The sequence below is a fragment of the Harpegnathos saltator genome, unplaced genomic scaffold (assembly GCF_003227715.2).
Source record: "Harpegnathos saltator strain DR-91 unplaced genomic scaffold, Hsal_v8.6 scaffold844, whole genome shotgun sequence".
Classification (NCBI taxonomy): Eukaryota; Metazoa; Arthropoda; class Insecta; order Hymenoptera; family Formicidae; genus Harpegnathos; species Harpegnathos saltator.
This window is the reverse complement of record NW_020230698.1, coordinates 1,628,970-1,651,453: the sequence shown is the minus strand read 5'-3', so window position 1 is coordinate 1,651,453 and position 22,484 is coordinate 1,628,970. Positions and strand designations below refer to the sequence as shown.

General features: G+C 49.4%; 1 protein-coding gene across 2 annotated transcripts in view; it reads left to right on the top strand.

Annotated features, from left to right (window-relative positions):
* Window positions 1–22,279, top strand: part of kn (EBF transcription factor knot) — a 102,710-nt gene extending 80,431 nt beyond the window's left edge. Inside the window, exons 7-13 of one of the 2 annotated variants that reach the window (XM_025307278.1) lie at window positions 7,958–8,039; window positions 10,830–10,962; window positions 14,769–14,923; window positions 15,638–15,764; window positions 15,931–16,233; window positions 17,132–17,419; window positions 19,425–22,279. In XM_025307278.1, coding sequence (XP_025163063.1) covers window positions 7,958–8,039; window positions 10,830–10,962; window positions 14,769–14,923; window positions 15,638–15,764; window positions 15,931–16,233; window positions 17,132–17,419; window positions 19,425–19,537 — 1,201 coding nt within the window. In that variant the 3' untranslated portion in view covers window positions 19,538–22,279. Of the gene's footprint in view, window positions 1–7,957; window positions 8,040–10,829; window positions 10,963–14,768; window positions 14,924–15,637; window positions 15,765–15,930; window positions 16,234–17,131; window positions 17,420–18,499; window positions 18,670–19,424 lie in introns of those variants that run through there. The other variant, XM_025307277.1, reaches the window with a different exon arrangement.
* The last annotated feature ends 205 nt before the right edge of the window (window positions 22,280–22,484 follow it).

Genomic DNA, 22,484 nt, shown 5'->3' with positions numbered 1-22,484 from the left:
CTGAGAATTCGGCACAAACAGAAAAAGAGCTTGCAGAACAGTTGGGAGTAACGCAGCAAACGATTTCCAAACGCCTACATGAGATGGGAATGATCCAGAAAGAAGGAAAATGGGCGCCTAACCGCATGAACTCACTGAAACCAACGAAAATCAACGAGTGGCAGCGTGTCTCTTTCTCTTCTCAATAAGCAGCGTCGAAAGCAGCTTTCTTGTGGAAAATCGTTACGGGCGATGAGAAATGGATACTCTATGACAATCCGAAACGCAGAAAGTCATGGATAAATCCCGGCGAATCATCAAAATCGGTCGCAAGACCCAATCGCTTCGGAAAGAAGGTTCTTCTCTGCATTTGGTGGGATATCAAAGGCATGCTTTATTATGAGTTGTTGGAATCGGGTGAAACAGTTACTGCGGACTGCTACCAACGTCAATTAATCTGCTTGAGTCAAGAATTGAAACGAAAACGCCCGTATACTGGCAAAGGAGAAATTGTCCAGTGAAATTGTTGCATGACAACGCCAGGCCACACATTGCTTCCGATACAAAAGACACCATAATGAGTCTTGGCTGGGACGTCTTGCAGCACTTGCGGCGTATTCACCAGACATTGCTCCATTCGATTATCACTTGTTCCGATCGATGCAACACGCCTTGTCCGATATGCACTTTCAATCAGTGGATGAGATCCGAAAATGGCTTGACGACTTTATCGTGTCGAAAGACGTAACATTTTTCCGAGATGGAATTCATCAGCTGCCTGAAAGATGGCTCAAAGCTATAGAAAGCAACGGCAAATACTTTGATTGAACAATTTAATTTCTTTTCAAATAAACCTTGAATGTAGCTGAAAAAATTGGATTATTCATTTGTATACCTAATATTTGTTTGGAACAATTTTTTTTCATTTCCTTTATTTGCAGCGTTTCCTCTCCGTATGGACATGCAATTGCATGTACGAGTCATATGATTATATATAATTTATATATAATGTAATTATATATATATATATATATAATTATATGTATAATCCTTTCCGCTGAAGTAAAAGTAAAATTCTAGCAAAGTCGCCGAGTTTCCCAAGTCTCCTCAGTCTCTCGCAAGTTCGTCTAAGCCGCAGAGATGTCAAACGAAGTCTCCTTCGCATGATCATCTCTTCTGACCGGAAAGCTCAGCGCGAATTACCGTAGGTAGGAGCAAGGAGAATCGCGCGCAACGCGGCGCGGCGCGGCGCGGCGCGGCGTGGCGCACGAAGCATGATAAATACGACGAAGAGAACGAAGGAGGCTCAGCAGAGCGCGGCATTACGCGGACAGATCTCTCCCCGGCGAATTTTCGCCACGTAATATCCGCTCTCTTTATGGCGGCGAAGAAGTGGGGGCCCGCGTACACACGGCGAGGACTGAAAACATGATTAAAGATTCTCCGATGCGGGAGAAAATGGATTTCTGATACGCGTAATGCCACCCTATTTGGAACTATTACGCGTGAGTCCCCGAGTAAGCTCCCTATATCCCCTTCAGCCCCAGCTGGAAATATATTTACTAGATCAGACGGTACTTACTTGCGACTTGGCTCGCACCCGCGCGCACCGGGTGACATGTAAACAAGGGACGGAGGGGGGAGCACTCGCGGTAATTCCCTCATTTTCCGTCGGATTATTCGCGCCGACTCCGCGCGCACATATTCCGTTTATCGTGAGCGACGAACATTGAATTGTACGCGGAATGAGCGAGACACGAGACGCCTGTCGCGCGTCGGGGAGGAAAGAGCACGCCGCGGACGAACGCCGCCCGATGTACTATAATTCGCATCAGGAGAGATTCGCGAATTTATCGCCACCTCCACGCGCGCGCCTACGACGTTCCCTTCTTGTTTCTCCGTGCTGTTGCATAGTCAGCGGGAGAAAAGTTGCCGTATTCTCGTCCCGATGGCAACTTCAGAAGGCATCCGGTATTCAATGGAAAATTTTGCCCCTTGCGCGGGTCGTCAGAAAACAAGTTCTATCCTATCGGATACGCCGAGGGTGTAGCGAAACTCGCGCAGAGAAAAAAACCAGAGAAGGGAGAAAAAAAGCAATGTTGCGAGGCCGCTCTTTCGCTGTGACTGTACTGTGTTTTGTCCGCGAGTGATACCAATAACTCGGCGGCGGCGGCGAACGAAGTATGCGCATTCGGCGAACCGAAACGAGAGAAGTGACCGCGCCTATAAATCACGATCGTCACGTAGAGCGTGAGAATTTATTCATTCGTTCGTTCGTTTGTTTGTTTTTGGCTTTTAGTTTATTTTATTTCGCGCTCGCCGCGCCGCCAGGCGAGGCTCCGCGGAGGAAAGAACATCGCGGCTGTCGCGGTGCGGCGAGAAAAATCGCTAATTGGTACACGGAAAATATCAACAAAACTGCCGTGCGAATGCCGATGATTTACTGCAAGGTTTGATTGAATTCATTCGACTCTGTTTACCCGCTTGCTGCTCGTACAACTCTCGCCCTTCGCGCGGGCGGAGGCCCTCTCCCGCGATATTTAGCCCTTTTTTTCATTTATATCGTTGATTTTTTCCTGTTTTTTTTTTTCGCCCTCGCTCGCTCCCGCGTTCATCCGTCCCGACGTTGCAAAGTTGGCCCCTGTAAAACTAGGAACAGCGAACGTTTCCTGCTACTACAAACCGCCGTCGCTCTTTCTCCCTCGCTCTCGCGCCCTCCCTGCCGCCCTCCCGTTGCAGCCGCCGACCGCCGCTCACCCCCGCCGCCTGCTGCTTCGTTTCGTTATTTCATTTGATCCGAGGGAACGGAAAGGTACGCGAGCTCCGAAGGGGGTAGAGTACAGGGTAGGCTAGGTATGATTTTGCAATCGAATCGCCTCTCTGTATATTTCACCTTCGTGTCAATTCGTTAGCGAGAACGAGCAGCCCGGAAGACTCCGGACGGGCTGCTTTAAAAATGATTTCGAATACCGTGGCCGCGGCGACGCGGCCACCGCGAAATAAAATTCTTCACGCAAACATTGTGCCCTTTGTCCAAATAACGCTCAGCTCGATAATTGGATACCTGATTGCGTGCAGTCATTTGCGGAGAGAACTTGGCGCTATTGAAAAATGTTGGCGCAGCTTGAGATTAATCCTATTTTCGTGTACTGCATTGTTATTACGCTGGCGAGATCGCAAATCGCACTGCTGCTTCTCTTCGTAAATACCGAGCTCGGCTCGGTAATTATGTATACCTGATTGCGTGGAATCATCTGCGAAGGAAACTTCACGCAGTTGACAAATGTCCGCATAGCTCGTGCGTTGCGAGCTCGTGAGCTTAATCTCACTTCCGTGTTCTACGTGGTTGTTTCACGTCGCCGGAACTCGCGGATCGCTGAAACGAAACGCAATTGGCATTCCTCGACTAACAGCTCGTCGCGCGAAAACGCGCGAATTTATATCATCGAATGCCCGGCGCGTGAGGAAAGTATCTTGCAATTGAAACGTAAGGCACATAACTCGAGTCGATGCTCCGGTACCCGGTGTAAAGTGTACGTACCGGGTGTCCCGAACGGCGATCCGGAATAGATTTTCCCGTGGAGCGACCGACGCGAGCACATCGCGAGGGCCGTCGTCGACAGAAGAGAAAAATCTAATAGACGATCGGAATCGAATTTGATCCTCCTCCGCCCTCTCCCTGCCCCTTGTAAGAAACTAGCCCTTCTTGCACGCGTTCGCGTTACAACACCATCGATACTGCCGCCGCCCCATCGAGTCCGGAATGAAATCCAGTTCGCATTTGAATCAGTCAGTAACGCAATCCATTAGCCTCTAACAGCCAATACTCCAAAGACGCGCGGAAGGAAACGACTTGGCGCTCATTCGTCGCTCGCGCGCGCGGGGGTGCAAAGGACGGGGAAAAGAAAGAGAAATAAAGTGGCGCGGAGGCAGTGGGGCGGCAGGGTGTCGTAAATGATTAGTGTTGCCTATGAACGAATCCCATAAAAAAAGCGGAGATCTATAGCCCGGCCATCCTTCCTTCGGTCGGTCCTGGCGAGCCCTTCCTCCCTACCTTTTTCCCTCTCTCCTCATAGAACTCTCCCGCTCTAAGTAGGGTCATTTTGTTAGCGTCAAATTCTCAAAGCGGATCGTCCGATTTTTCCGACGGAGGTGGCGCGGCCGGGGAATCCCGGCAAGCCGGAATATTTCAATCGTCTCGAACTCTTTCTGTCTGTCTCTCTCTCTCTCTCTCTCTCTCTCTCTCTCTCTCTCTCTCTCTCTTTCTCTCTCTCTCTCTCACTCTCACTCTCTCTCTCGAATCCTCCCCTCTTGCCCTCTCGACTGTCTAATTCCTCTCTTTAATCTTTCGCCGAGGTTTTTCACCTCAGCGCCTTGCTGATACGCGATTGCGCAACGTGTCCTCGCGTTTCGAACGCTCGCAAATTGCGCATAAAAACGCGGTCCGGAATAACAGCCTCATATGAAAAGGCTGGAAGAAGCTAAAAATTATTAATTATTAAGGAAATATTACCTCGAAGTACTTTCGACATTGATAACTACCTGTGTGTAAGACAAGTTGTCCTTTGAAAACAGGTGCATTGTCATATCAGAACGCTCTTTAACTACCCGCATATTATTTTGCACTCGTGAATATCGCAATGTATCTCGCGGACACACTAATTTTCCCATTGTTTTCCTCTGCTTCTCGCAATGATCCTTCTTTCATCAGCATTTGGCTGATAGACCAGGCGCTAAAGCACATGAAAAACCTTGAGATCGTACGGCAAGGATGATTTGTTGTAGCTTGAACGTGCACTTATTGATGGATACAGCAGCTAACGGATGCAAGAGCATGAATTGGCTGTAGAAAATTTCTTTCCAGATTTTTACGCGAGTCGCAGTCTAGAGGTGTTTAATATACGCAGAAAGCTGCCACTGTCAAAGTTACTGTTAGACGCTGTCACTTTCTGCGAATAACCAACGATCATGATGTGCACATCGCGCGTAGCCGAAAACAAACTCGATCGCACGTTCGGCCGATTAAATTTGCGTTTTCTCCTCGAGGAGAGAAGCGTCGCAGCCTTGAATCGGCCGACTGCAAGTGAGCCTAGCAAACGTTAAGGTTACCGTGCGCGATTGTGTGCTCCGCGCGCTCGCACGTTTTTCTATCGGACAACGCGTCCGATAGGACGAGAGGAAACGCGCGGCGGTGGTATCGCGCCGGCGGCGGCGCGCGCGTTTTATTAAATAACGTGTGTGACGCACGATTTCAATATAGATACAAAGTAAAACGTTCGCGATCCGAGAGGGTGGTTACCGACTCGTTCCCGTTGTCGTCGGCGTCGTTAAAGGGGCGGCTTCTCGCACCGTTCTCGCAATAGCGTGTAGCTGCACGGGTCGATGGTATTCCTATCTGGCAACGGCGACTACAAGGTGGAGGCGGCGTCGTCGTCGTCGTCGTCGTCGTCGTCGTCGTTGTCGTCGTCGTCGTCGGCGTCGTCGTCGTCGGCGGCGGCGGCGGCGGCGGCGGCGGCGGCGGCGACGGTGGCGGGCGACGCCTCGGGCGCAACGAAGACATCGTGTTTAGAGCAAGATCCACGGTGGCGATAAGCCGGCGGTACAATGCTTTGAATACCCATCCAGCATCGCGATAGCATCTTAACGTTCTCTAAGAGTAAACGAAATTAAATTCGCTCGACACTGCGGGCGAGCAGCGGGCGGAGGGGGAGGGGGGAGGCGACGGCGGGGGTGGAGGACGCGATATTAGCCCTCGTGAGGTCTCACGCGCGCGCCAATTCCTCAGGTACGTTAAGCCCGCGTGTGTACGTGGCTGTAGACGCACGCTAGGAGGAAACGTAACGCGTAACGCGAGATCGATACGTTTCTTTCCCTTTCTCTTTCCGTATCAGCCGAATTCCCATCCCTCGCGCGCGCCGCCGATCCGCCGCCGTCGCCGCACCCCCGCCGTCGCTTCGCTCAAGCCGGCGTACCCCTCCGCGGCGGATGCGTTTCGTTTTTACCTTTCACTTTTGAGCTTTATGGATTTCCCGGCAAGCGGGTTAGCGACTTTCGACGATCGTCGCGCAGAAATGTATTCTTCGGCCTGGCGGTTTTAAAAACTCATGCATGCGTGCATGGCGGAAATGTTTTCGCTTGCTCTCTCTCTCTCTCTTTCTCTTTTTCTTCTTCCGGAAAATTCTGTCCGATGTCTCGTTGTCTTCCTTGTTTTTTAATCACGCAGCAAGTGCGCGCGCGCAACACAGAAATTAAATTACACGACGCTTCGTCGATCGACGAACGATTCAGTTGATTGACTCAAGTGTGCCGGTGGCGATCCTTTCGCCATTTCGGCTATTCACTCGCGAGGGAGAGACGAAAAAGGAGAGGAATGGCGGGAGGGAGAAAGTGAAGGAGAGACGTAGAGGTGCAGACAAAACGGTGCTACTCCGAGGTATGCGTTTGATTTTTCCATGGAGTCTCCCGGTTCCCATGGACGCACTCTTCAGGGGGAATGACAATGGCGTCCCATGGGAGGAAAAGCCTACCAGCAGCCACGCAGAAAACTACCCCTCCTTCTTGCCGGCGTCGTCTCAGCCCTTCTGATTGTTTCCTACGCGTTTCCTTCGCTTTTTCGATCCTTTTCGGTCTGGCGTAAAGCTACCTGATCTTCAAACTCTCCTCCTCGTCTCACGATCGACTCCTTCTTTCCATCTCTCCGCACCACGGCACCAACGCGGGGGATAAAAATGCGTCTCAAAAAATTCCCTGAAATTCAATATCCCCAGCATTTTACATAATTCATGAAAATTGAGCCGCCGGCTTTTTGGCAGGACCTCCAGCGCGCTTATGCGCACGTGTCCTTGTATCGCGAAATTCCATCTTGCGCGATCCTGTGACGGTAAGACACTTAACCGACGTATCGGAACTTTCAACGCGTTCTTATTGCTTCCAATGTACGAGGGCAGTCTGAAAAGTTCTCGGCCTAACAATGAAAGAAAATTTTTTTTTGCCGTGAAATATGTTTTAGTTTTCAATATAATCTCCTGAAACTTCGATACATTTATTCCAACGTTTTGCCAATAATTCAGTACCATCATTAAAGTGTGATTCCGGAAGGTTCTTTTCGCTCTGATGATGATATAGTGGTGGATTCAAGTTTCATCAACGGTTATGAAACGACGCTTGAAATCCATTTTATTTTGCTTAAAACGATTAAAACGTGCCGAACACGCTTGAGAAATACGCATTCGAATGCGTTTTTGGTTAGCAATTGTTAGCAAATGCGGCACCCATCTTGCACAAAGCTTTTTCAACTGGTACTACCACTCGAATGACTCGACAGATCGAATAAAATTTTACATGGGTTTGTATCAGGGATGCCACTTTCCAATACAATTATAGTTTGATAGTTTCTAATGCCATGTATGTACGTTATCTCTTTTCTAGTAATTAATTAATAGCGTGACGAAGGTGCGCGTAAATTAGAATTACCGTATAATAATAGAGAATTATATTTATATATTTCGATCTTGCCCCCCCCCCCCCCCCGCGTATTATATCTCAACGAGAGACAAAATGTTAAAATAACAACTCTTCCAACAATAACGTTTTCGATGGGTGAATAATGTCTTCGTTATACTCTGTATTTGCTCGCTCAAAAAATGCGGAATACATTCTGCAGCTACAACGGCGACTTCTTTTTTCACAACGCGTATTCAGGCGAACCTAGTCTGACATTTCTGCAGGGCGACGAAGTAACCGCGTATTTTCCGTACACAATGCCGCGTTCGGGCCTAAAGGTCGGCGAACACGTGGTTGGGGGTTTAATCTAGAGAAATGCTGAATAATAGAGGCAAGTGAAGCGGGGCTCGCGATTGGCTTATACAATATTCAGCCTTGCTTTCCGGCCAAGTTCGTGTTCTAATTAAGTTCCCGGCGTTGAAGAGCGTTAAGCACCCTGTCAACCGTTTAACTCCGGACCCCCCTCTGCTTTCAGATTCTTCCTCAAGTTCTTTCTCAAGTGCAACCAGAACTGCCTCAAAAACGCGGGCAACCCACGCGACATGAGACGCTTTCAGGTAAGTCGCTCACTCTCGCTCGCTAACTCGCTAACTCGACTTGAGACGCGGATCGAAATTTTCGATACATTCTCACCGAGAGAAAGAGCATTTCCCATAAATCGGCTGGAAAAGAAGAACAGACGGGCTCGCGAGTAGCAACGACGGGGATGCGTCAATTATCCGGTTTGATTCGCGCAGCGTGATTCGCGGCTTCGCCCGAGACGCATTTAACCGCTCCCAGCTTTCCGCCCACTTGATCCCGAGGCATTGCAGGTGGTGCCGCGACGCCGAGAGAGACAAGCCCGTCATTCGAGTCACGATCCGCGAAATTATAGGGGCGGACAGACGGAGGCGAGAGCGCGCGCTCCGAAACTCCGCCGCAACGTCGCGTGACGCGTATCGTTCGTGCCGAACATCCTTCTTCTTGGCCGCGCGACTTCCGCGCGTGCACGCCCGCGCACCGGCGTTCTTCTACGTCCTGATCGCCCCCCATCGAAATGGATGGATTCGTCTGTGTAAAAATAATACTGGAAATCTCGCGCTTGCGGCAAGTCGAAGTAGGACGAAAACGCGCGCGGACGTGAAGCGTCACTGTTTACAATTTCGAAATCAGATTTATGCACGGAACAAATATTGTAGTAAAAGTTACGTTAAAATTATATTTCCTTTCACGATATCCTCATAAAGTTGGGCCACGGCGATATTGGGGCACGAATTGTTACAGAACAAAATTGTTAGTGAACAAAAAACACACGACCAAACAATCAGGCATTACAGCGATCATAATATTGCACAGTACAACATCAAACACATAATGTTCTTTTTAATAAATATGTAATTTCAAAAACAAATTACACTAATAAATATGTAATTTCAGTCATATTTCTGCATGGTCCTGGCTTACAAGGATATTAAGGAGTTAAATTTTTATTGCTATCTCGTCCGTGTATCTCAGAGAAGTCCCCGCGTTACAACGAATTTTTCTATCGGACGTTTCTCGTACAGAATAGTCGCTTTCATAAATTTCCGTTTCTGAAAAAATCGAGATCGTCGTTCGAGTGACGCGAGTCGAGGCATCGGCAATTAGCTCAGAGCGCGGCATTATTATTCGACTTACCCCCTGCGTATTTTCGTTCGTCCCTTATTCCCTGCAACGACCGCTTCTACTTACCGACTTACCGTATCTCTCTCGTCCTTTCTCGCCACTCGCCCTTCGCCTCCGCGGTCTCCTCAACTCGTCGAAACAAAGGACAGAATTAAAAAGTAAATTACCAATAACCGCGGTGACTCTCATACCCTCTGGCCGTCGTCCTTCGCTCCCCTCTTTCGTCATGGCGCGTTCGACCCTTTTCTTCTCGCGCGACCGGCTGAAATTAGAATACTCATTGCGCGCTTCCGAATTTGCTCTTCCGGGATTGCTCGCCGCCCGAACTTGAGAATTAAAATTTCACCGTGACTGCCGTGAAAATTCTTTTCCTTCCCCTCCCCTCCTGCCCTGCCCACCTTGCCGCGTACGCGTCTAAGAGTCTAAGAGTGGCGGACGCGTTATATCGTCGCTTCGGCACCCCTAAGTTGGCGGCGTTGTTGCTCGCCGAGTAATATCACCGACACGCAAAGAAGTTGCGAAGTTGCGAAGGACAAAAGTTTCCGGCCGCTCGCGCGATTTTATAAACACTCTCCCCGCGAGAATCTTTTCGGCAGCCCCGGCCCCGACGAAGCGCTCGCGAAACGGCGGCGAAAGCGCTTCGCCGAGTAATCGCTCTCGACGTTTATCGGACGTCTCATAAATAATTTCAGATCGTTTTCGTCGCTCAAAACTGTAATGTGATCATTCACTTTGGCGGGATTATATGTCGCTGTACATCGCACGATCATCGGCTGATCCGCGTCATACGTGGTGCGCTCGAGTCGCAAGTTGCGCGCCGCATTAGTCGGCGCCGCGGCAAATCGAGTAGTGCGCACTCATTCACGAGAGATACGATGAACTTGTAATGTTGTGTATAATGCATCATGAGAGAGAGGGAGAGAGAAGTACGATTACCAGCGTGAGCTCGGTGTAGCACTTTCTACGTTAAATTGAATATTAAACAGCGTGTGAATCCCGCGAGCGATCAATTGGGATTTTCATTTGTCCCAAATGAAATCATGAATACATTCATGCTTGTCTCCTGCGAGGTACTAAACGCGCCCTCCTCTTACCTGAACTAAAGATCCTATCCTAGACACTGGATGCAAGAAATTTTTCTGGAAAACATTGACTCATTTCTACACTAGCTAGCTGGTCCAGTCTTGCCCGACATTCGAGAATAGCATGAAAAACTGTCTTACGTGCAGTTTCGTATATTATAAAATTAGAGATATCCGAACAAATTGTTGATTCATCGTTGTATATTTATCATAAGCTCGTACCACCGAGTACGTTCCACTTACGCGATAATCTTACTTACTTAAGCGCGCCACCTTAATCAACCAAGTCCCATCTTCTTTTTATGCAGACATCAACGTGCAAGAAGCTTGGACGTTACATTTAGTTAATATCGCATGAGTCGAAAAAGTTTTGTCAAACGTTCGGTCAGGAATTCGACTCGATTGCATTCGATGGAAAGGATTGCATTCGACTGTTCGTCGAGCAGAAGATAATCGCCGTCCTTGTCTACAATTTTTCGCCGATGTCTCGGCAGTCTTTCGTCGCAAAATTATTTTATCGCTGATTCATCTCCCAGCGCATATCTGTCACATTAGTCGCTTGCATTATTAGCTGTCTCGCGACGAGTCTTCACATAAACGAACGTCTACTTTATTTAACAGGTGGTCATTTCCACGCAAGTGGGAGTGGAGGGGCCATTGCTGGCGGTCTCGGACAATATGTTTGTTCACAACAACAGCAAGCACGGGCGCAGGGCGAAACGCTTGGACCCCAGCGATCCCGGCGAGTACAACAGTAAGTACGATCGATAAATAGCGTTAATTAATCAGCGTCGTTAAAGAGATAACATATGCGCGAGACGCGAGGCGCCGATATCGAGTCGTCTGCATATTTAATTGCGAGACTGCACGAGCATTTACACGATAATTCAATTCGCCCAGTAAACACCAATCGGTCCGCCACCACCGCCGCCGCCGCCACCGCCGCCGCCGCCGCCACCGCCGCCGCCGTCCCTGCCGCCGCCGCCGCGGTGCAGTTTTTCGTTATTTAATTTTGCAAGTTAACTGCTGCATTCTCCCGGCGAAAATTGCAGTCGGCCTTCGCTAACAAAGCACTCGCAGAAAATATGGTAATTAATTAACGGGCGATAATTAAAAAAGCTCGCTGCGCGCATTAACTCCCTCATTTATTTAACGCATCGATTTTTCACGGTTGATATGATTCACGTGCGGCCAAATTCTCTCTCTCTCTCTCTCTCTCTCTCTCTCTCTCTCTCTCTGTCTATCTATCTATCTCCCCCTTTCCTTCACCCTCTCTCTCTCTCTCTCTCTTTCTTTCTCTCTTGGCGCTTCGCCAATCAAAATCGACTTCCGGGGTGATTCGCCCTCATTCGTGGCGAGTCCCAACTCGAATGCTCAACGCGGCGTGTTGTTTCCCTCGCCGCTTCGCGGCGTTCCTCCACGGCTCCACGGCTGGGCGCGGGGTGTGGGGGTCAGTTTTCTTCGAGATCGGTATAACGACTCCGGGAAGCTGCGGCGGGGCGGAATCGTAAGAGGGTGTGTGCAGGAAGGCGTACCGGGTAGAATGGGATATATGGAGTCATAGGGCAATTCAGCAAAGTTTGGCGTCGGCCGCGCATACAAACGGCTGATATCGCGCGGCCACCCCTGCGCCTTCTCCTTCTCGACCACTCGCTCTCGCTCGCTCGTCTCTCGCGCAGGCTTCTTTTCTCACTGTGTCCTTTTTCGTCCTCTTCTTCCCTCCTTTGCTTCCTTCTTTCCTACGCCAAGACAAGATGTAAATCAATGGGATGCGGGGAAAACGAAGGATCCGTTCCGCGCTCCTTGTTCCTCGGTCTTATTTCCCTCCACTCTGCTCGTACGAATTTCGCTCGAGTGCCTGTCTCCCTTCTTCTTCTCGCCCGCGAGTTCCGAGGCTCTCTTCTCTCCATCCGCCACCGACGCCGCGCGTCGGTTTCTTCTTTTTGTCTGCTGGTTGGCTGCCGCGAAGCGCAAAGACACGAAAAGAAAGAGAGCGGAATTGGCCCGTTCTTCTCTCATCCTGGCCTATCTTTCTCTATCTCTCACTCAGTTGCGCCCTGTCTGTCGTTCTCTCGCGCTCTCCTCCGCAACCTCCCCCGCCTCCTGCCGCCGCTCCCCCCTCTCCCCGCGCTTGCCGCGGCGCGTTGGTTTGTGAATGCTAAGTTTAAGCTATCTCGCGCCACCCTCCTCCCTCCTCCACGAGCCCCTCTGCGACGCCAATGAAGGTACCAACACATCCACTCTTTCCAAATCCCCCCGCGAGTCACCTCCGCCTCCCCTCTCCCCCGCAAACGCCGAAACGAGCATACCAATGAGACACGAAGCGCCGCGCCGGGCGGAAAGAAGAAGGACGGAGAACGACGGCTCGGTACATATATCCTCTGGTGAATTTTGCCGTCGTTGCGAACGGAATTCCCCCGGCTGCGCCGTACAAATCAAATCTCGATTGTCCATGAAATCTGAAGAGCCCGCGCCGCAGCCTGTGGCTTTCCGCGCCGCGGCGCTTCCTTTGACAGGACGGCCGCGACTTCTCGCCTCCGCGGCTCGTCCACTCGGACTCTTTTGCCACGCGAACGATTCGTCGTAAGGACAAGGTCGCCTCGTGCAACGGGACGGGTTGTTTTACGAGTTTGCGGGTCATGTTAGGTGCTGAAACACGGCACGGACGCGATTGGTAATCGAATGTAGCTCTCAACACGTAACACGGGGAATTCGCTTCTTCAACGGACAGGAGACACACTTCTTGACCCTGCCGCCGGTTGCGAAACGAGGACCTGCTTGGGCCGAAGGAGAGGATCCTTGATTAATGCGGCGTCGCTCACTCCGGCGGTAGCGCTCTCGCGTGGTCTCGGAGCGTTTTTCCGCCGAATTTGCCGAGTCCTCGGCGCGCGGCGAACGAAGTTATCGCGCGATCTCGCAGTGATCAAAGGGAATCGGGCCGAACGTGTCGGCAGGGTACAACGGCGCTTCGACTTCGACGATAGTTCCGTGGCAAAAGAGGGGCTCGAGAGGGCTGGGAATAGCAGCCCTCACCATTCAGCGGCGCGGGGAATTTTATTTATTCCGGGTTGGTACGCTTGTTCCTTGGCCTCCTCCGCTGAATCCCTCTTTTCAACCCTCCGCTCCTCTCTCTTCTCCTCCTCCTCCTCCTCCTCCTCCTCCTCCTGCTCCTCCTCCTGCTCCTCGCCAGCTACCAGCACCACCGTGGCGGCCCACACCACGCCGCTCGACAATTCTCTAACAGGGGGTGGTTGCCAACACGGCCGGCTCTCTTTAACGACTTTCTCGTACATTGAACGCAATAAATACCAATGTCCCATTGAGGAATCCCCATTTGCGTGGAGACCGCACTCGCGACTCTTTAACGCTGCAGCTGTGAGATCGTCACTTGCGTTTGCTTGTTCCCCGCTTCCGGTCCCGTGGGGTGGGAAATCGCGATGCGATCTTCCCGCCGAACGATGTCGCATCACGCACGGTGTGTTGTAATTAAATTGCAGATCGTATTTATGCTTTCTCTCTTCTCCTTTGCCAGTCGGCTGTTCCGTTCTCTCACGTGTCTCAATCATTCGACGCGATCATTCGATTATCTTGTCTTGTCTCGCGAAATGAGAAGTCGCCACGAAGACGACGCGATCTCAGAGAAATGCTTTTCGCCGGGCCATATCCATTTCAGCTCAAAGCGTACGGTCTTAACCTCATCGCCTAGATACAGACAACGTCGAGATCTTTTAAGCTGCCGAGATTTATCGGCGTGACGGCACGTAAGCACTCCAAGTGGAAAGTGTTTGAGCATCACTGGGAGCAATATACCATGATGTCAGCCACTCTGCCGTGGCTCCGCTTCGCCCAGGGTCGGTGCCGGGGGTGGCTTGGCTTCGCCGGGGTACAAAATGATATCATTGGGTTATAAATTCCAAGCAGAGACACCGGCGGTCCGATCGCCCTCTCCCCTTCCTTCTTGTTACAACCCTTCTCTGAGCTCTCCAACCCTCAGTCTCTTCCTCGTCCTGACTCTCTCTCTCTCTCTCGCCGTTTGCTTCGTTCTCTTTCCGTTCTCCTTCGCAGTTTCTCTTTCGTTTTTCACTCCTTTCTCTCTGTCTCCCATTCCTCTCCTCCTTTCTCTCGTTCTCTTTCACCCGCACGAGCCCCACGACCTCGAAAACTTGCTTGCCACGCTGGAAAATATATCTGCCATTCGGCCTCGACCGAATAAACAGAATATTCAGATAATTTTCCATATCCCATCTCCTCGTCATTCGTAAGCTCCTCTCGTAAGCTACCGCTTGGTGTTTTATCCAGTTCTCGACTTGCAGTTTTTTGTAACGTTGCCATTGCCTTCCTTTGCGACAGGGAAATTAATCGCCGACGCTCCCGGTGGAGATTTCCCGGAGAATCTGTTAAGCTAATTAGAAAGTCTCGCGAAAGCAGCGCGTGCGTTCGGCAGGAATAGATATTGTATTCTTCGGTGTGTTCGGTGGATAAAGAAATAAATAAGAAACATTTAATGGCACGATCGAAAGCCGGTGAATACATTACGTTATTTTTATGTCATGAACTTAGGTTTATATCCGCCGATACCGCTTCAAACGCCGTGCATAAAGGCGATATCGCCTAATGAGGGCTGGACGGCGGGTGGCTCCACCGTCATAATCATCGGCGAAAACTTCTTCGACGGGCTGCAAGTTGTTTTTGGGACGATGCTAGTGTGGAGTGAGGTTAATACATATACACATTCTAACATAATATAATATGTAATCATATCACTGTATAGTAAATCTCTCTCAGAGATAAATGCGTATGTATATATTAGGAATACCGGAAAGTGTCTTTTCTTTTTTTCGTGTTCTTCACTTGGTTCAAACGTTGTTATTAGATCCAAGAGTAAATTCGATCTTAATGAAAGTTGATACACACAATAAAGAAATGTTGTCAACTAACCTGGAATTTAAATTAGTTCTAGTTTAAAATTAAGAATCCCGGAATTACAGCCACGGAAATTGATGATTTTAAAATACGAAAAGACTTTCCAGTACCCCTAATATCAATGCCAGGGCGCCAAGAAAGCAATGTGTACACTGAGAAAAAAATATCTAACATAAAAAATACATATTTGCAACAAACAAAATATTTATTTGATGGGCACTGACAATATCTTGATTTACATCGAGTTGTGCATATCTGTACACTGAGAAAGAATTATTTCCAAATCGGAGGATATATGCATTTCCTTTTTAATCTTCTTTGAAACTTCTTTTCGCCCGAAAATATTCTTTTCGTTTATTCGTGTCTAATTAACAAGATTTGAATTTAAACAAACGCGTTCCACTTTATAGGTAGTACCCAGCGAGTAAATATTCTTTCTTGTTTTTTAGATATTTCTTCTCTCTCTCGGTGTATACATGTAAAAACACTGAGCGTTTTTCTCACAGCTAATCACCCCGAACGCGATCAGGGTGCAAACGCCGCCGCGACAGATACCCGGTGTCGTTGAGGTGACGTTATCGTACAAGAGCAAGCAGTTCTGTAAAGGAGCCCCCGGCAGATTCGTCTACGTCTGTAAGTACGAAAGGAGAAAGAGAGAGAGAGAGAGAGAGAGAGAGAGAGAGAGAGCCGCGCGCGAGTAAAGTCGTCCTGACGATCGACAGTCGCGAGTGTATCCCACGGACGCGGATTCTCCTCGGCAGCGCAGTAAGAGCGAACGAATGTCCGCTGTGTTTTGCAGCGTTAAACGAGCCGACGATCGACTACGGCTTCCAGAGGCTACAGAAGCTCATCCCGCGGCATCCGGGCGACCCCGAGAAGCTGCCGAAGGAGATCATACTGAAGAGGGCGGCGGACCTAGCGGAGGCCCTTTACAGTATGCCCAGGAGCGGTAACACGGGGATCACCGGTGCACCGAGGAGTCCGGGCTCGGTGCACGCACCCGCACCACCCACCTCCAGTTCGGCGACCGCCTTCAACTCGTACACGGGGCAATTGGCGGTGACGGTGCAGGAGAACGGTAGCGCGGCCAAATGGACGGACGGTATGTACGGTACGGTGTTCTCGACAATGTTATCGTATATCTTAGACATATAATAGAAGCTAATAGAATAGAGAGAGAGAGAGAGAGAGAGAGAGAGAGAGAGAGAGAGAGAGAGTTTGGTTAACTAACACACACGCGGGAAAAGAAGACTAGTCGATTAACACGACGATGACCGAACCGAACGCGTCCTCGTTGAAGGAGACGGAATTTCCGGCGAATCAAATCCGCTTCTTAAGAACCGAGGAGGCGATCGTGAATCTCTTCCTCTAGCTTGAACTCGGGAGAAGCGAAAAGATTTCCAAATGCTTTCGAGTTGGAAAATTCCCACTTCTCGCGCTGGAGGAAGAGATTCATGATCAAGCCCGGAAGTTTTGTCTCTTTCGACCGAGCGGCACTTGGTTGCGTCAGCGTCGCGTTGATTCAAGCAATCTTTTCCCTCTGCATGTCGGGCGCGAAGAGTGTAGTCTTGACTTTCGCTAGTGCTTTTAACAGCGCGACGGTGAACGACTTGATGACTCTACCGCGTCTCATTGACTTGTATAAAACGCATAGTCGATTGTATTAAAGAAAAAAAAAAAAAAAAAAAAAAAAAGAGAAGAAAGAAGATCGATTGCACACGGTCAATGAGACGAGATGGGAGATACATTTTTCTCGAGCTGCGCCAATTATATCGATCAAGTTACGATCAACGCGATAATCGGCCACGGACGCGTGGAATCTTGATATAACTATACAACGAACGCTCGTGAGTTTGATTTTTCTCGAAGAGTCGATAAAAGTCGATCTCCCCTCTCCCCGCGGTGAAATCCGTGTTAAATTCGCTAGGCAACCGATCATGACGTGAACGATCAAAAGATACTGACGAGAGTTCGTCTGACGGGCAGGTTTCTATTTCTAGACGGTAGTTCCGTGACAACAGGAGCCGGTGCCGGCGGCGGGGGCGGCGGCGGCGGCGGCGGCGGTGGTGGCGGTGGCGGTGGCGGCGGAGGCGGAGGCGGCGGCAGCGGCGGAAGCGTCGGCGGTAACGCCGACGCCTACAGACAAAGCAGTAGTGCAAGTCCACGTGGCGTCGTAACCGGCGGTGGTTACTGCGGTAGTTCGGCCAGCACGCCCCACAGTCACAGTACTAACGGAAGTTACTCCGTCGCCAATCCGTACACCGGCAGCCCGACCCTCTACACCTCGCGTAAGTTTCCCCGCTTTCTCTCTTTCTCGCCCCCGAGCGCGAGCTACTCCCCGCGCCCGCACAATCTCCGCGAAAGTCCAGGCTCTATATGTGTGGGTGTGTGTGGGTGTGTGTATTGCGTTGTGGATCGCCGGAATTGATACACGATTTTGCAAAGTCGCAGCTGCAGTTTCGCAAGCGGAACCCGGGTATTCGTCAATTCGTTTAATCATCATCGACATCGACGCAGAGCTTAGATTCAAGCTATACTCGGTATACAGAGTGTCCCATATACTTCACCCCTATTGCTCATGCAGCGCTATTCCTCACGAATATTTTTAACAATTTGCTCCTGGCGGTAATGTTCCAACGCAGTTTAACATAACGCATCCTTGAAGCTAAGTCTCGGATTGAAATTTTGTTCAAGCGAGGTCCCACCACTTGCGAGTGATCGAGGGAAATTACTTCGTTACCCTTTCCGACCGACCGAAGTCTAACTCGCGAGTCGACGCTTCGATATTTTTGCTAAGAAAGAAATGACGAGCTCTTGTAAAAAATAGCGTCATGTTCATGGTGGACGTGAATTATGAGACACCTTGTGTATCTAATATATTTCAGTTTTCATTTATTTTACTTATATAGCTTCTCAATTGCATTATCTAATATGCGTTTATTAATTGTTAATTTAATATTAGTGTACAACAACAACAACAACAACAACAACGTTCATTCATTATGTTAATTATAACAAATAAAGAATTCTCGAGGGCGGTCGTGCCCAGCGTGGAAAACTCGAGTCTTCATGCCGTGCAACGAAGAATCGTCGCTCCCGTCGATCAAGACGTCTCGATCGATCGATCCGACTCTCACGCGCTGTTACGTCCGCGTGACCGCGGAAGAGATCTCTCCGCGTCGGCTGTACGCAACAGCGCAGCTTCCGGCACGCAGCTTGAGGCGAGCCCGCGCGACGCATGTGATTGATGACGTAGACGCGCGGACGCGCGCCGCGCCGTGGCATGCGCTTTTCCGCAGACTTTAGCGTTACTTTCCAAAATGCACGATGCACTTATGATTTCCCCTTATGTGGAATTTTCGTTTTAGCGCACGAACAATACGGCATTTTCTATACCGGGGACGGGAGTGCGTTCGCCCCCGTAGTACGACCACCGACCACCTCAGTCCCACCGCACTGGTCCACACAGCACCACCTCGCCACAGCCGCCCAGTAACCGCTAACCGTCCACCATCACCACCACCACCACCATCATCACCACCACCACCACCACCACCACCACCAACCACCCTATGCACTGCGATTAAAGAATTATGAGACGACACTCGAGAATGTATGTACGCTCTCACACTTACCGACCACGCGATTGATTTCACCTGCGTTCGACCTGCGTCTCTCGCTGTTGCGCGCGCGACACGCGCTTTCATACGCGATTCTTGCGTTAGGCTTAAGCCTCGGCCGCTTTTTCCCGTATCTTTCGCCGATTCATTGGATCAAGGCTTCAAGTGGCACGAAACGCGCCAGAATCGTCCAAAAAGAAAAGTCTTCAGAATATCCTGAACACAACCAGAATGATTTCGGGACGTCTCGTGCTACCTGAAGAAACATTGCGACTGTGAAATGTCTCTCATGGAATTGCACGGGTCGTGGCTCTGTGGCAAGAGGAATTTATTCCTTCGGAGTAAAAATACCAATAATATATAATAATATTATTATCAATGCGCTCGTGTCGTAGCGTTTTACTGTCCGCCGAAGGACAGTCATCCGACTATTTCTCACTTCCGCATCGGACGACTGACTTACTTCTACTTCCGCGCGCTCTTTTTCTCCACGAGAATTCCTCGAGTTCCCACTTTTACCACTTTTTTACGCGGCGCAGAGGCCAAGTGTGCTAGCCGTGTGCTTGCCGCTGCTTATTACTTCTCACGCGCGCACTCGTATCGCCGTAGTGTTGCCGTAGCGTTTAAGCAATAGCGGATTACTAACGTATAACCGACAGTGGGCATGTTGCAGGACTAGGAGAGGTGGTCGGTTCGCCCTTCAACATGAACCCATTTATGTTGCCCACCTGCAGCCAGGGGTACTCGGCCGCCGCCAGTCCGCTGCTTTCGTCGAACGGCAAATAGTGCTACGAGATGTAAGCTCCGACGGAGGCATCGCAAGGCACGGCCCTCGCGGGGACAGCGTGCGAAACTGCGACGAACTGGCGAACGTCGTTCGCCGACGCGACGCCGCACCCCCGTGAACTCGACGCGACCACGTCGAGCCGCTGCTCGCGCCGCGACCTCGCGTCTCCTCTGTTCTTCCTCGACTCCACCATGGCCTCGCGAAGAGGCGGTGGAGGAGGAAGAGGAGAGGCCGGGGAGGAAGTGTAGGGCCGTCTGTATCCGCGTGCGTGTTACTCTCGTCGGAGTGAAAGCGTCTGCGAGTTCGCAAGGCACATCAGGTAAACCAGTGCAAAAATATCCACGACAGCTGTCTCGCACCGATCACCCGTTGATCGTGCCTAGTTAAGGAACGTTACATATCGAACAACGAGAAGGTGTCTTTCGCATCTGTGAGCGTTATTAGCAGGCTCGGTCGAGCTCGGACGTGGCTCGCACGATTGTTGTAGCGAATGTACAACACTCGGGAAACGATCGTTTTTCTTCTGCCTTATTCTTTCTTTCGCATTTTCAATATTAATTTTGTGGCTTGTGTTGAACATCGACTTGAGTCAATTGGATATGTATTTAATTTCTGCGTAATTTCTGAGGATAAACGGTGTAGAGGCCGCTCGTGCGAAACGCAGAAACGGAGGAACGAGGACGTGTATAAATCAGCGGTAGAGAGAGAAAAACTGCCGGTGCGCGTGTAACCGGAAAGTTCCGATCGTTTATTTTGATCACTTTCGACCTAAATACAGGAGTAACGTGTACGAGTTAATAATCACAAATTAACGTTAAATTTAGATGTATCCTCCGCAAGGAAAAAGAGAACGATGTGCTAAATAAAGAGACATGGTAACTCTTGTAGAAGCTGGAGGTCAAACAGATATAAATATGATTAATACAGAGAGAGAGAGAGAGAGAGAGAGAGAGAGAGAGAAATATATTCAAAGTTATCTGTAGTCTCTCGGGATGACATTATATACCATTTGCGTTTGGCTGAAGCGGCCTCTGCATTGCTCACTTTCAGATCCTAACGATCGAGTCCTTCTCTGTTTAATATCCTTGTGTAAATTTGTACAAATGGTGATATATGTAGTTACCTCAGATCTCGCTCTAAATTATTTCATTCCGCCGCAACGTTCAACGCCGCTAATTGTTATCGTCTACCGACGAAAAGGTCAACTCTCTCTCGGAAATGTCAGTCGACGAGAGACATCTTTCGTCGATAGATCACAACGCCGCTACGACGATGCGTCTTCTGTGTTCAATGTCTCTCACACTGTGGAATATTTTACATCAGGGTGAAAGAAAGAAAATGCGTTTCCCGCGAGTCGCGTACTCGAGAGCCGCGAATCGAGTGAGGAAAGCCGAAAGAAAGGGCGTCACATATTTTATATAATTCGAATGAGGAGAGAGGAGGTTGGCGAGGATCGAAAGGAACCGACACCACACTCGACGGACATATCGCTTATCAATGAATAACAGATACCATAGTTTTAGAGAGCATTTTCGACTTCGAAATTTTAACTTCCTACTCCCCCCTCCCCCGTGTACGATTAAGGGACTAACCGATATCGCCTAGTTAGCGTACCGTGTAATTTGTAATCTGTAAAATACCTGTAAATATTGTTGCGATGTACAAAGTGTGAAAGAAAGAGACAAAGAGTAGGCGGAGGAGAAAGAAGGCGCGAAGGACAAAAAATTATTTCCCAGAATCCAACGAAGTGACATTAACAGTCGTTCTAAAGAGAGTGAGTGAGAAAGAGAGAGAGAGAGAGAGAGAGAGAGAGAGAGAGAGAGAGAGAGAGAGAGAGAGAGAGAGAGAGAGAGAGAGAGAATGAGTATGAAAGATTATACATAGGTGTAAATAAAGCGTAGAGCGTCCGTAGCGCACATCCGCACATATATCACTGTATACTCTCGGCGCCATCCAATTTTTTAACGTAATATCCCGATCGCGAATTCACGTATCGCTTACGCGTCCGTCTCGTGGACACGCGCGTAACGCGAATTGAATTCATCGCAATCCGTTCCACTCCTCGCTCTGAAGCCAAAACAAAAACGGAAGGAAAAAGGAAAAAGAGCCAGGACGAATGACGAGTAGCGGTATCTCGCCGGTGACGAGATCGCGCCGAAACGAAACACGTTAAAAAGTTGGATCGAACGCTACCTGTATAAAACGTATATAGTTGATTTGGATCGTTTGATAAGCCGGCCCGAAACAAAATGAAAAATCTCACACAACTCACGAAAGTATACGAAGCATGTACCAGAATCGAGAGATTTCCCCTGATCCTCCCTCTCTCCTCCCCTCCCGTTCCCAGGCCCGATTAGTCTGAAAAATTTTGCAGCAGCAGCAGCAACAGCAACAGCGGCGGCAGCAACCGTTTACGAGCGTAGATCGTATCGTTTTGTCGAGAATGAAGAAAATGAGTCGTTATAAGAAGAAAAAGGAAAAAAGACGTTATTATTATAAAGAGTTCCTTTTTGCATATCGACTTGGTATGTAACTTTCTTCTAGGAAGTGCATTCTTCGTCCCGGAGCCGAGCGCTCTGTGATCTTGTGATGTTGATTATATAATATATATATATATAAATATATATTGATTGTAACCTTGGTTCAATCACGTCACGTCATCATCTTTTACGAGACGCGTTGTTCTTCTACGCACGCGACAACACACACAAACACACTACCGCGCGTATGAACACTCTCTCGTCGGTGTATATTGAAATAAATTAAACTTACTTTTTGAGAATCAAAAAGATCTCGATGGGGTCTTCGGAGGAATCTTTATTCCGCATCTTTATCTTGCGTTCCTTCGCCGTCGTCGTTGTCCTTCGGGTCCTTCTCGAGGGAGCATTTCCGTGAATGAGTTCTCTTCTTCTTTTATCGCCGATCGTCCGACATTGGAAGAAAACC